The sequence below is a fragment of the Leptodactylus fuscus genome, chromosome 2, assembly GCF_031893055.1.
Source record: "Leptodactylus fuscus isolate aLepFus1 chromosome 2, aLepFus1.hap2, whole genome shotgun sequence".
In the NCBI taxonomy this organism is placed as follows: Eukaryota; Metazoa; Chordata; class Amphibia; order Anura; family Leptodactylidae; genus Leptodactylus; species Leptodactylus fuscus.
The window spans coordinates 10,413,205-10,427,398 of record NC_134266.1 but is presented as its reverse complement, the minus strand read 5'-3'; the positions used below and the strand labels follow the sequence as shown (position 1 = coordinate 10,427,398).

Sequence of the window (14,194 nt, the reverse complement as noted above, 5' to 3'; positions counted from 1 at the left end):
GCCGGCGCCAGGATCGTCTACTGTCTATTATACGGCCGGCGCCAGGATCGTCTACTGTCTATTATACGGCCGGCGCCAGGATAGTCTACTGTCTATTATACGGCCGGCGCCAGGATCGTCTACTGTCTATTATACGGCCGGCGCCAGGATCCATCTTTGTCTATTATACGGCCGGCGCCAGGATCCTCTTCTGTCTATCATATAGCTGAAACTGGGTCATCAGTGTCATGTTTTGTGATCCACTACAACACCACCCTTGAAACGTTTCCTCCCTTTTTCCACCCAACCTGAAGAAGGGCTCAGTCCAGACTTGTATTCTTACGTCAGCTTCTCTCTTTTTTTTTTCCCATGTAGGGATTTTCCCTTCTTGGTTTTTGGCTTGTGCAACTCTTGGACCATCAACCTTGTCGCTATCTATAGACAGTAGATGACGTCTTCTCTGGAGTCACATGGTCTTTAGCATGTTCTGGTCATGCGGTGCGGCCAGAGACACGGGGTTGGGATTTTCCCTATTGATTGAATTTTCTGTCCTCAGTTCCCTTCTTTCTTCTGCGGTTTCCACTTTCGGGTGGAGGATCTTGAGTCCTGTGACTATTCCACCTTATTACAGTGTGTGGTGAGATCCAGGGTGGAGGACGGCGGACTCATCACTATCACTGCCGGGGCTCATATATGGACAGAAGGAGGAACCTGAAAGTTTCATTGAGTCATCTGGAAAGTTCCCCTCTTCACTGTTAGTTCCTCATCTTTATATAGTAATATTAAGTGAATCTTCAGGAGGCGGAAGGAAGACAAAACACCACTCCGAAAAACTTCATGTGAAAGTATTGTACTGCCCCATAAACCAGTCATACAACAATTCTACAAGTGATAACCATGGAGAGGGGTTGTGGGGCTACTGACCCCAGTTCTGGAGAGTTGGGTCCATGGACTATTCATCTCCTGTAATGTGCTTGGTCTAAACCACCAAGCTGTAACGACCCACCTCCGAGAAACGACCCCTTAACCTTCATTGGATGCACCTCCAAGAAAGCCTCCATCTCCTCAGCAGAGGCGCCTTGTATTTGGCCAGTATGGTTACAAGATCTTGCATCTGTCTAGGAGTGTAAATGTCACAAATCTTAACCCTTTCTCCACTTATCTGTTGCTTTTCTCCCACTTTACATGGATATTACATGATAACGACTGTCTACAGAGCGTTTCATGAAGTGAGCGACAATTCATGGAATATTTCAGTAAGGGCGGGTTCACATCTGCTCCCCGCTTTGTGGGTTTCCGTCTTCTGACGACAGGAGACGGAAACCCGTCAGTCAGTGTCCGCCCGTGAGCTTCATCTGGTCACCACGACTTTGTGTCCAGCTAAAAAAAACGGTTTCGCCATGGAGAGGAAGAAGACGCTCATGGGCGGACATTTTGCAAACCCATTCAAATGAATGGGTTTGAAAACTGACGGTTTCTGTCTCCTGTCCAGTATATCGGGCATGAAGACTGAAAGCAGAGACCCTTATTGCGCACCCATCCCGTCTGACACTGCCCATGGCTACAGGATAACTGCTCGTGGTCCTGTCAGGATCGCTGAGATGTCATTAACCAAAATTCAGTGCCAAAGTCTGGTATATAAATAGGGGGTGTGGTATGTAACGAGGGAGCGGCCTAAAATAATTGTTCATTAATTGTAATCGCGAAAAAAATTGTCATTTTAATTTAGGTCCTAATTGGTCAATATGGTGGCCGGACGATGAAAGGGTTAACAAAAAGAACAAAAGTTTATAATAAGATTTATTTAACTGGAAATGTCCTCAGTGTGAACAGAGCCCTCTGAGTGTGAGCCTGTGTGTTATATGGTCCAGTACAGGCAAAGGTCAAACCATCCCTTATACACACAATACATATATACAACACATTATACATACATCTATATACATACGCTACATGTTTATCAGAAGTAGTATATGGTGATTACCGACAATGCCCTAAGCTGCCCCTACATAGTAACGTACAAAAACCTTCCAATATATGAAATCTGCCCCATCTGTCCCCTCCCGGATCTTTGCTCATTTAGGATCCCTGTCTATTCTATCCTGGCCCATCTCCTAACCTCAGTGCTATGGACTCAGTCCTGGGACATAGGACCACCGTCATTTAGATTCCAGACCCAAAAGAGGGCCCTCGTAGAATTAAAACATAACTTTTAATACATTTTACTAAAATGTAGACGTCAACCTTATAGTTAAAAAATTACAAAATGGTGATATACAGTGAATTTCCCTTCACCATTGATAGTCAACCGCTTACCGCAACGCATTAGCCATTCAAGGAATCTCTTATTTGAAAGCCCTAGACAGATTGATCCATTCATCCAGAAATTCCTACGGTTTGCACAGTTGCTGTAAATTAAGGCTCTGAAGACGAGGTTGTTCCTATTCACAATCTACTCGCCTACCCTACCCTCTCATCTACAAGGCATCCCTTGCCACAGCATGCAGACTGGAGATCGTGAATTGGATAGGTTCACCAATAGCTAAATATAGGGAGGCGATGTAACTATATTCAGAAGACCGCCTTTCTAATGACTCATTATTAGAGATGAGCAAGTAGTATTCGATCGAGGAGGTATTCAAAATACTCGTACTAGTTCAAATACTATCGCTATTCGCAGTAAAGATTTGATTCAGAACCAGCGTTGATTTGCCGAATGCTATACACTGTATAGCATTCGGCAAATCAACACTGGTTCTGCAGCAGGCTCGTCCTTGCTAGTCTGGAGAGCTGACAGCTTGCTGTTACGAGGGAGCTGACTTTTTCTCACAGGAATGCATTGACCAGCGTTGATTGGCCGAATTCTATACAGTGTTCAGCATTTGGCCAATCAACGCTGGTTCTGGCAGAGGCTCGTCTGTGAAGAGGCGGAGTCTAAGATCGGACCACAGCAGTCTCCAATGTAGTCCGATCTTAGACTCCGCCTCACCACAGACAAGCCTCCGGCAGAACCAGTGTTGATTGGCCGAATGCTGTACACTGTATAGCATTCGGCCAATCAACGCTGGTCAATGCATTCCTATGAGAAAAAGTCATCTCCCGCATAACACAAGCTGCCAGCTCTCCCGACTAGCAAGGATGATCCTGCTGTAGAACCAGCGTTGATTTGCCGAATACTATACAGTGTATAGCATTCGGCCAATCAATGCTGGTTCTGCAGGACGAGTAAGTTCACATTAGCGCTTGCCTCCCGTCTGGAAGGAGTCTGCAGGAGGACCCCCCGAATGGAATATCAGCGCAACTGCAAGCGCTGTGCAGTTAAAGCGCACGGACCCCATAGACTATAATGGGGTCCATGCGCTCTAACTGCACAGCGCTCCTCCTAAACACTCTCCTCCTGCTACTCGTGGACTTGGTGTCTCTCCTTTAGTCGAATAGTGGTTTCCCCTGAAATGAGCATTTTTTCCCATAGACTATAATGGGATTCGATATTTGATCGAGTAGTCGAATATTGAGGCTCTACTCGAAACGAATATCGAATCTTGAATATTTCACTACTTGCTCATCTCTACTCGTTATCTCAACGCGTTTCATTTATCGCTAATTTCATCAGGAGACAGATAAACTGGTGCCCTACAGAGAGTTGTGGTTAGAACCGCATTTCCCAGGAACCTAGTGGTGTGATCGCATGACTTAGTAAGCCTGCTTTTACTTCCTGGGACAGTAAAACTGCGATTCAGCCATACAGTGTCGATATAATACGGCCATACAAAGCCCAAACGACACCATCATACAGTGTTTATATAGTACTGCCATACACAGCCCAAATAATACCATCATACAGTGTCTATATAGTACTGCCAAAAGACAGTACTTCTATAAACAGCCAAATTAATACTGTCAAGCCACAAAATGTTATCTATGCAACAACTCCATACTGGGTCCACATAATACTGCCATACCCAATCCAAATAATGCCTTCACACAGCGTTTATACAAGAAATACTATCATATTGTTTGCATAGTACTGCTATAAACAGTCCAAATAATAAATCCCCCCTTAGTGTCTATATAGTACTGCCATACACAGCCCAAATAATAAATCCATACAACATTTATATGGCACTACTATACAAATCCTAAATAATACCGCCATACAGTGTCTATATAGTACCTACTATAAATAGGACATATATCCATACATTGTCTATATAGTATTGTCATACACAGCACAAATCACTCCATATAATGCCACATAATAAAGTGTCTATTGCATATCAGTGCATACAAGTAATATTTCAAAACTGACAGTAACATAGTGACTCCACATAATGCCATATAATGCACCACATAGTTCTACTACTACTGCTACACACTGATAAATAGCAGATGTGTAATGGTAATAAAATAGTGACTGCACATAATGTCCATATAATGCTGCTACATACTTCCCATATACGTCTTCTATACACTGACAGTAGTCTCCACACAATGTCCATGTAATGCCAGCATGCTTCCTATAGCGCCTCCTCTTGGTCTATATAACCAGCCCCGCTTGCTCTTCTGTGTCCTCGTCACTGAGGAGAAGGTTCGTCCTCATCCTCCTGGGCTGGGCTTTCTCTTGTCTGCAGCCTGGTTAGACTTGGTGTCGCAGTTCTCCATCCCGCCCCCGCGGAGTCAGACACTCACTTCTGTGGATCTTCAGCTTTTTCCCAGCTCTGACATTTGATTAGTCGGGACTGGAAAGGAAAGAAAAACAAAGAGTACGGACGGTCAGACGACAAGGTAACCCAATGTCTGTGTGCCAAGAATCGGTAGACCCTACCTTCTCTGCACCACATCAAGCACTGTCCAAATTTTCACCCTACTGCCCAACCCTCTATATAAGAACGGTGGATGAAGCCTGGAGTACCTGTGAGGGTCATACAGTATCAAAGGACTGGTGTCCACCTGACATGATGATAAAACCAGCTGCAGCTCAGTGGCTCTGCAATATCACACCTGTAATAGGGACAGTCCTCTCTTGTAATATCATACATGTAATAGGGACAGTCCTTCCATGTAATATCACACCTCTAATAAGGACAATCCCCCCAGTGTAATATCACATGTTATACAGACAACTCCTCGTGTGATATTACACATGTACTACAGACAATCCTCCTGAGCAGTATTATACATGTGATACAGACAATTTTCCTGTGTAATATCACACATGTAATATAGGACGATTATAAGGATAATACCGGAATTCATGCGTGCCCACGCAACCAGAGCTGGACCAACTTCCTGGGCAGAGAGAAGCTCACTCTCCTTAGAGCAGATATGTTCCGCTGCTTCCTGGAGTTCTCATCTGACGTTCGCCAGACACTACAGATTGGACTGGCGCAGCTCAGAGGCCGCAGCCTTCGGACATTCTGTCTTGGCATCTGCTTGCCAAGATCTCCCGCCCTAGTTGGGATTATACTTGCTAATTCCCCATCTTGTGCTGCTGTTGGACATAGGGGGAATGGAAGATTATAAGGATAATCTGTTTTCCCTTAGCCCAAAGAGCAGCACAAGGCTCCCTCCCATTGTTTATGGTAATGTTTGTACTGTTATATTGCCTTTTATACTTTTTGACTAACACGGGGGGAGGAGATCTCTCGGCCTCTTATAGGGGGAAAAACTCTTAGCTAATTAAAAGTTTCACCTGTCCTAACAGCACACAGGGGCAGGGATACCCCATCTTGTGCTGCTGTTGGGCGTAGGGGGGAAAGACAATCCCCCTATGTAATAATCACACATGTATTACAGACACCCCCCTGTGTAGTATCACACATGTAATACAGACAAGTCCTGTGTAATATAACACAGGTGTTACAGACAATCCCATGTGTAATATCATGCATGTAATACAGACAATCCCTCCATGTAATAATCATGCATGTGATACAGATAACCCTGCTGTGTAATATCACACATGTACTACAGACAATCCCCTTGTGAAATATTATACAGACCATTGCCCTGTGGAATATCCCAATAATCACACGTACTACAGACAATTCCCAGTGTAATATTATGCATGTAATACAGACAAATCCTCTATGCAATTAATACGCATGTAATATGGACAACCCTCCCTGTAGTATCACACATGTAATACAGACAAGCCCTATGTAGTATCACACATGTGATGTCATATAGATATTATACAGATGGTTTAAGTGTCAGCTCATTGGCTGAGCAACATCACACCTGTAAAACAAAGGTGTAATAAAACACAGATGTAATACTACACATGTAATACACATAATCCCCTCCCCCCATATAATATCATTGTAATACAGACAGTTCCCCCATGCAATATCACACATGTTCTACAGACAATTCTCCTGTATAATATCACAGATATATAAATAGTTTCAGTCAAGCCCATGTTGTAATATTACACTGGTATACTGGGTCCTTCTTAGTCATTCCTATGTGTATAGTGATAACCTCTGAGACTCTTTAGGGTAGAGGGAGGTATCACCCTGGATGGCTGCTGCACTGGATCTGTATCTCACCTCCATATTCCGGGGTGCGGCGTGTATGTCGGCATTTCACTAGTATAACAAGAAGGACTATTCCCAGTAATCCTCCAGTGATGAGGCAGCCAATGAGGACAGGGGTATTGGATTTTACATCCTGCGATATATCTTGTTTATTTCCCAGGTTGTCTAAGGAGAGAATCAGACATAGAAGTTATTGTGTATAGTATTGTATATAGTATAGCACAGTACAGTATAATACAGTATGTGATATAGTATACAACGATATATTATAGTGATAGTATAATATATGGCATAGTATATAATATGCTATAGAAAAGTATGGTATTGTATATAATATATTATAGTACAGTATAGGATAATATAGTACAGTACATGTTATAGTATATCATGCAGTATATGGCAAAGTATTAGTATAGAATATGGTATAGTACAGTATAATATATGGCATAGTATTAGTTTAGTATGTGGTATAGTATTAGTATGGTATGATATAGTATACTATAAAATAATATGTATTAGTATGGTATATGATATAGTATATTATGTGGCAAAGTATTAGTATAGAATATGGTATAGTATACAATATAGTATAGTACATTATAATATATGGCATAGTATTAGTTTAGTATGTGGCATAGTGTTAGTATGGTATGATACAGTATAAAATAGTATAATATGTGGCATAGTATTAGTATGGGATATGCTATAGTATAATAGGTGACATAGTATTAGTATGGGATATGATATAGTATATTATGTGGCATAGTATTAGTATAGCATATGATATAGTACAGTATAGACTACTATCCCCACCTGACTATACTATCTGTGGTACATATATATATATATATATATATATATATATACCACAGATAGTATAGCGGCCCCAAAACTAAATCGAATTGCTGATACACTGAGACCACAACCTGCTATCAGCCCTCCCACCACTCCATATAACATCTTCCTGCTTCTGTACACAAGTCCTCCCCATGACTTCTCGTACTTGAGAAGGTTTCCTGCGCAGGTTATCGTCAACTATTACACTAAGGGATGAGGTATAATTGGCTGGGCCCTTCTCTCCAGGGGCCCACTAGTAGCTGTGTGAGGTTCCTCTATAACACATTTCCCCTACATATGTCCATAAAATACTTTGTGTAGTTGTGGATGGACTCACATGCTGAAGAAGACACATTTCCATTCTTGGTAACTACGACACATAATATGTTGGCCTTGGACGTGATGTTGAGGGTGATTGTGCTGGAAACACTGAGGACTTCCCCATCGTGGTGAACATCCTGGTGTACACGACCATCTTGGATCTCGCGGTTATCACTGGCGTTTATCCACAATATCGTGGGTGCCTCAAGTCCTCCCTGTGAGGTGCAGGTCAGGTTCTGCTCCTGGCCATATGGCACCTCTGCTGATGAAGGGTTAACCACCACCGGGGTACTAAAGTCAGCTGGAGATACAGACAGTAAAGTTAAGGTGAGGCCTGCTCATGGGGTCAGGTGAGGAGGAAGGTAAGGGTAAAAGTAAGGTGGGTTGTGAGGATGTGATGGTGAGAGGAAATGTAAGGGTGAAGGTAAAGTTAAGGTCTGATCATGAGGTGAGGATGAAGGTAAAGGAGAGGTCTGATCATGAGGTGATGGTGAAGGTAAAGGAGAGGTGTGAACGTGATTTGAGGGTGAAGGTAAAGGTATGGTCTGCTCATGAAGTGACGGTGAAGGTATAGGTATGGTCTGCTCATGAAGTGACGGTGAAGGTATAGGTATGGTCTGCTCATGAAGTGACGGTGAAGGTATAGGTATGGTCTGCTCATGAAGTGACGGTGAAGGTATAGGTATGGTCTGCTCATGAAGTGACGGTGAAGGTATAGGTATGGTCTGCTCATGGAGTGACGGTGAAGGTATAGGTATGGTCTGCTCATGAAGTGACGGTGAAGGTATAGGTATGGTCTGATCATGAGGTGAAGGTAAAGGAGAGGTCTGATCATGAGGTGAGGATGAAGGTATATACAAGTGAGGGTGTATATAAACGGTCCTCCTCACCTTTCACTTCCAGCTCCACCCTGGTCTTATTGATGATGGTGACAGAGGATGGTCTCCACATTATGATGCATTGGTAGGTGCCCTTATCACGTAAGGACAAGTTGCTCAGTGTGAGGTTGAATTTTCCCTCTGGTAACCCATCAGGATTGAGTTGACTGCGGCCCCTAAATGTCTCATGCACATACGTCGTGTTCACCTTTCCATCTATTACGGCGGCCACCAATAGAGGTGTCGGAGTCACGTTCATCTGCCAGTACACACTGATCTCCGATATTGGGCCTGGCAGCTGGTGGCATACACACGGCAGCTCCACTGAACCATGCATCTTACCCACCAGGCCCGAGCCCAACCTGAGAACTGACAGAGATCATTACACATGTCACATGCCATGTAAGAAGATGATACAGGATATCCATGTCCAGCTGCTATAACATGGGCATCAATTGGTATAAATTGGTTATATATTTGTATCACTGTTATAACCTGGGTGTGCTCTGTGCGGCTGTTATAACATGAATGTGTTCTGTATGGCTGTTATAACCTGGGTGTGTTCTGTATGGCTGTTATAACCTCGGTGTGTTCTGTACGGCTGTTATAACCTGAGTGTGTTCTGTACGGCTGTTGTAACCTGGGTGTGTTCTGTACAGCTGTAATAACCTAGGTGTGTTCTGTATGGCTGTTATAACCTGGATGTGTTCTGCACGGCTGTAATAACCTAGGTGTGTTCTGTACGGTTGTTATATCCTGGGTGTGTTCTGTACAGTTGTTATATCCTGGGTGTGTTCTGCATGGCTGTAATGACCTAGGTGTGTTTTGTACGGCTGTTATAACCTGGGTGTGTTCTGTACGGCTGTTATAACCTGGATGTGTTTTATACGGCTGTTATAACCTGGGTGTGTTCTGTACGGCTGTTATAACCTGGATGTGTTTTATACGGCTGTTATAACCTGGATGTGTTCTGTATGGCTGTTATAACTTGGGTATTTTCTGTACACCTAGTGAAGCCTGTCAGTGTTTTCATCAATGACTTTAGCAGCTGGAATTGTTGATAAGTACTCACCAAATGTCAGACACCAAAAGACAAGGGCGAGGAGCCTGTAATAATAATAATAACTTTATTTGTATAACGCTAACATACGACATGTACAGACAATATCAGGCTTTACTATCAAACAAGAGGAGTGAGGTTCCTTCTCACAAGAACTTACAATCTATGAGAAGATAGGAGGAGGACTCAAGAGAAGTGAGGACCCTGCTCACAAGAACTTACAATCTATGAGGAGATAAGAGGACACGAGAGGTCAGAGTTGTTTAGTACAATTATACTGTATAATATAGAAGGACATATAAGTCATAAGACATGAGTGGGATGTTCAGATAATTGAGGTGCAATGTGAGTGACGTCATCACATCACATGTACATACCTTCCAACCGTCTCAGAATTCAGCGGGACAGTCCCAGATTCCAAGTTGTGTCCCGCTGTCCCGGTCGGAGGTATGTCCCATATTCAACTCATCTGCGTTTGGAGAGGACGCAGATGAGTTGAATATAGTGGTGAAGCAGAAACAGACAGCAGACTCACATCTTCAGCTCCCAGGACAAGAGACTGCAGACTGTGCAGCAGGGGAGCGAGGAGAGGCGAGTATCAATATTTTTTATATTAAACTTTTGCAGCTCAAGACTGACATTACACTGTTTGGGGCATATGAGGAGGACATTAAACTTTGGGGGCAGATCGGGTTCGGAAAAGATTGAATCCCGATCGCCGATCGAGCAAGCTTCATGATTGGGATCGGCTGGAAAATGATCGGAAATCGGATTTTGAAATCTCAAGATCGGCTCAACCCAAAAAGTGACTTTTCCCATAGAAAAGCATTGATTAGGGTTGAGCGATCGGGTTCAGAAAAGATTGGATCCTGATCGGCGATCGAGCAAATTTCACGATAGCGATCGGCTGAAAAATGATCAGAAATCGGATTTTAAAATCAATCCTGAAATCTCAAGATCGGCTCAACCCTACACAGGAGTACAGTGGTAGTGGTAGTCTATGGACGGGTCCTGCTTCACCATTGTATTAAACTCATCTGTGTCGGGACGCAGATGAGTTGATACCCGGAGATACCTTCCACCAACCGTGACAGAAGGACAGGACCCGGAAACTGGGACTGTCCTGCTGAATTCGGGACAATTGGGAGGTAGGTGGTGAGGAAGTGGAAGATGTAGGGGGTAAGCGCTATAGGGGAATATATGGGGGAGTGTGATGTTATACTATATTTTATGGTGGACGGAGCATCAGTGCAGAGACTGACACAAGGCAGAGATATCCGTGTACCGCAGCGATAGAGGAGTCCAGGGGCCACATACAGGACAAATTGTAGAGGGAGGTTAGTAAGAGGAAGAAGAAATAGTAGAGAATCAGAGCGACAAGAAGGAGGAGCCGGGCAGAAGTGTAACAACCAGAGCAGTCTTATCTGTGGCCTCTGCTCACTAGCACATTCTGGTGCTTTCCTACCCCCTCCTGACCCTGAGCGGCATTCATTAACCGTTTACTGCACAGACTCACTGATGTTCTCTTGTGGAGAGCGTTACATAATGATGGAACCCTGCGCACACAACACACACATATACATACAGGACAGGAGAAGTAATAATTAATACTGTATAATATATATATATATATATACATATATATATATATATATATATATATCTCACACACATTACATACTGATGGAACCAAGCACACAGGACAAGAGACGTAGTACGGTGTGCTATATATATATATATATATATATATATATATATATATATATATATATATAACATATACTGTATATTTACATATAGGACAGGAGAAGTAGTACTGTGTAGTGAATATATAAACAAGACAGGAGAAGGAGTGTTGTGTCTATATACACAGGCTGTGCGGTTTTGTGTATAGATGTGACTCTGGTCGGTAGTTCTGTGTATTGTGGAAATGGGAGAAAAAAAAAATAAATCAGGAAATCCCCAACATCTCCCCGCACAGGATCCAGTGCCCCATAAATCCCCCTCTGACTGCCGTAATCCCTGACGTGTATCTACCGTGTGTATAGGTGTAGATGTGTGGGTGTGTGTGTGTGTATATATATATATATATATATATATATATGTGTGTGTGTGTGTGTATGTGTCATTGTTTCCTACCTGCTGTATATATGTGTGTATATGTATATATATTTCTGTGTGTCGTTGTGTCTTATCTGGTGTGTGTGTGTGTGTGTGTATATGTATATGTGTGTGTGTCATTGTGTCTCACCTGTTGTGTGTATATATGTGTGTCATTGTGTCTCACTTGGTTTGTGTATACATGTGTGTCATTGTGTCTCACCTGGTGTGTGTGTATATATGTGTGTCATTGTGTCTCACCTGGTGTGTGTACATATGTGTGTCATTGTGTCTCACCTGTTGTGTGTATATATGTGTGTCATTGTGTCTCACCTGGTGTGTGTATACATGTGTGTCATTGTGTCTCACCTGGTGTGTGTGTATATATGTGTGTCATTGTGTCTCACCTGGTGTGTGTATACATGTGTGTCATTGTGTCTCACCTGGTGTGTGTGTATATATGTGTGTCATTGTGTCTCACCTGGTGTGTGTATACATGTGTGTCATTGTGTCTCACCTGGTGTGTGTGTATATATGTGTGTCATTGTGTCTCACCTGGTGTGTGTACATATGTGTGTCATTGTGTCTCACCTGCTGTGTGTATATATGTGTGTCATTGTGTCTCACCTGGTGTGTGTATACATGTGTGTCATTGTGTCTCACCTGGTGTGTGTGTATATATGTGTGTCATTGTGTCTCACCTGCTGTGTGTATATATGTGTGTCATTGTGTCTCACCTGCTGTGTGTATATATGTGTGTCATTGTGTCTCACCTGGTGTGTGTATACATGTGTGTCATTGTGTCTCACCTGGTGTGTGTGTATATATGTGTGTCATTGTGTCTCACCTGGTGTGTGTACATATGTGTGTCATTGTGTCTCACCTGGTGTGTGTATATATGTGTGTCATTGTGTCTCACCTGGCATACCTCTTCATGGCTGCAGTCTGCTGTGTTGCGCAGGGTCTCTCTCATGGCAGCTTGAGCTGTCTCTCCCTCTCACAACCTCTTTTCACTGTCACTTCCTGTAACACCCGGTAGGAGGATCCAACCACAATCCTGACCAAAAAGGAGAAGCCAAAACCATCCAAGACATTGTGCAGGGGTACAGGGGTAGGATTGCAGAGGGCTGGGGTACAGGCAGCTTGATAGCGCCCCTTTCAGGCTGTAAGGACTGTCCAAAAGGGCAAAGCTGACCCTGTCATTAGTCTTGTCCCAAGTCTACAGACATCTGAAGACAACTATTGATGGAAAAGGCTTTACACCATGATGGAGACCACGTCATGGTGCAGAGGCTTGATCATACTCCCTCTCCTCCACCTATTTGTGTTCCCCCAGTAGAACCACTTCTCCTGGGCTCTACACCAATTTTTCCAATTCTTCGGCAGACATACCGCTTATTTTTTCATATCACCTGAGGAAGGACTTTTCAGTCCGAAATGTTGCACTTGAATCCCTATGTTTCTATGATATGTTGTGGTTGGAACCAACTGCCTAATCATGGAATGTCCATCCCTTCATAAATATGTGGAAAATAATAAGAGTCAATGCTGGAAATATTGATGGATTTGTCAAGAAAATTGTAAAAACGGTGAAATACTTCTAATTGTACTTCAGTAACTATAGAAATATCCGGCTGTACACCTATAACTTCAGAAACATCCAACTGTACACCTATAACTGTGCTACAGTAACCGCAGAAACATCCGGCTGTACACCTATAACTGTACTGCAGTAACCATACAAACATCCGACTGTACACCTATAACCATAGAAACATCTGACTACACCCTATAACTGTACTGCAGCAACCATACAAACATCCGACTGTACACCTATAACCATAGAAACATCTGACTACACCCTATAACTGTACTGCAGCAACCATACGAACATCCGACTGTACACCTGCTCCTCTAAAGACTACAAAGTCTCTGGTGTAGGGTCATGGTGTGACTAGAGACGGGAGAATGAATTCATTCCAAATGATTTGGTTTGTAATCAAACTGAGTAAATGATGATTTGTTTCGGACAATCTAAAATGGCCAGTGCCACCTGTATTATGCAGTACAAATACAAAAGACATGTGTATCACTTGTAAGTCACTGACAGTCTGATGTCCACCGACACTGCTGATGTCACCATATACACTATAAGTCTTCCATGCAGGACTTTTCTCTCCACTGACGATCTGCAGAATCAGCGGAGTCTCTGACTAAGAGGTGAACCTAGACTAAGCAATGTGCAGTAAAATGGCCAGACAAAAACAGAGTAGGTGACAGACAAAAAGAGAGGGAAGAGGAAACATTGGTGCAAGTACTAACAATAGTAATGTGGGTGGCAAAAGCAACACTGCTTATGGTTTTGGTGGTTACCACCAGTAGCCGTGAGATTATTACACTTCCTGAGACTGAAGGTGAAGTTTTTGACTATTTAGCTCGCTCCTTTCAGTCCCAGGTGGATACCGCGACAGAGTGATGTG

The 14,194-nt window shown here is 43.1% G+C and overlaps 1 protein-coding gene across 1 annotated transcript; it reads right to left on the bottom strand.

Annotated features, from left to right (window-relative positions):
- Positions 1-4,180: 4,180 nt before the first annotated feature.
- LOC142193573 (ICOS ligand-like) lies at positions 4,181-12,783 on the bottom strand. The gene is made up of 6 exons (XM_075262552.1): positions 12,634-12,783; positions 9,627-9,661; positions 8,567-8,923; positions 7,693-7,977; positions 6,531-6,683; positions 4,181-4,718 (listed from the first exon to the last, which is right to left on the bottom strand). The coding sequence occupies exons 1-6, from the start codon at positions 12,648-12,650 to the stop codon at positions 4,681-4,683; spliced, it is 885 nt and encodes a 294-aa protein (XP_075118653.1). The 5' UTR covers positions 12,651-12,783; the 3' UTR covers positions 4,181-4,680.
- Positions 12,784-14,194: the final 1,411 nt, after the last annotated feature.

Bases quoted from the DNA above. Each gene is read 5' to 3' on its own strand.
- LOC142193573 (XM_075262552.1), bottom strand. The intron at 7,978-8,566 runs GTGAGGAGGACC...CTGTATCTCCAG, and splicing joins GGTGGAGCTGGAAGTGAAAG to CTGACTTTAGTACCCCGGTG. The intron at 6,684-7,692 runs GTGAGTCCATCC...TTCTCTCCTTAG, and splicing joins AAATGTGTCTTCTTCAGCAT to ACAACCTGGGAAATAAACAA.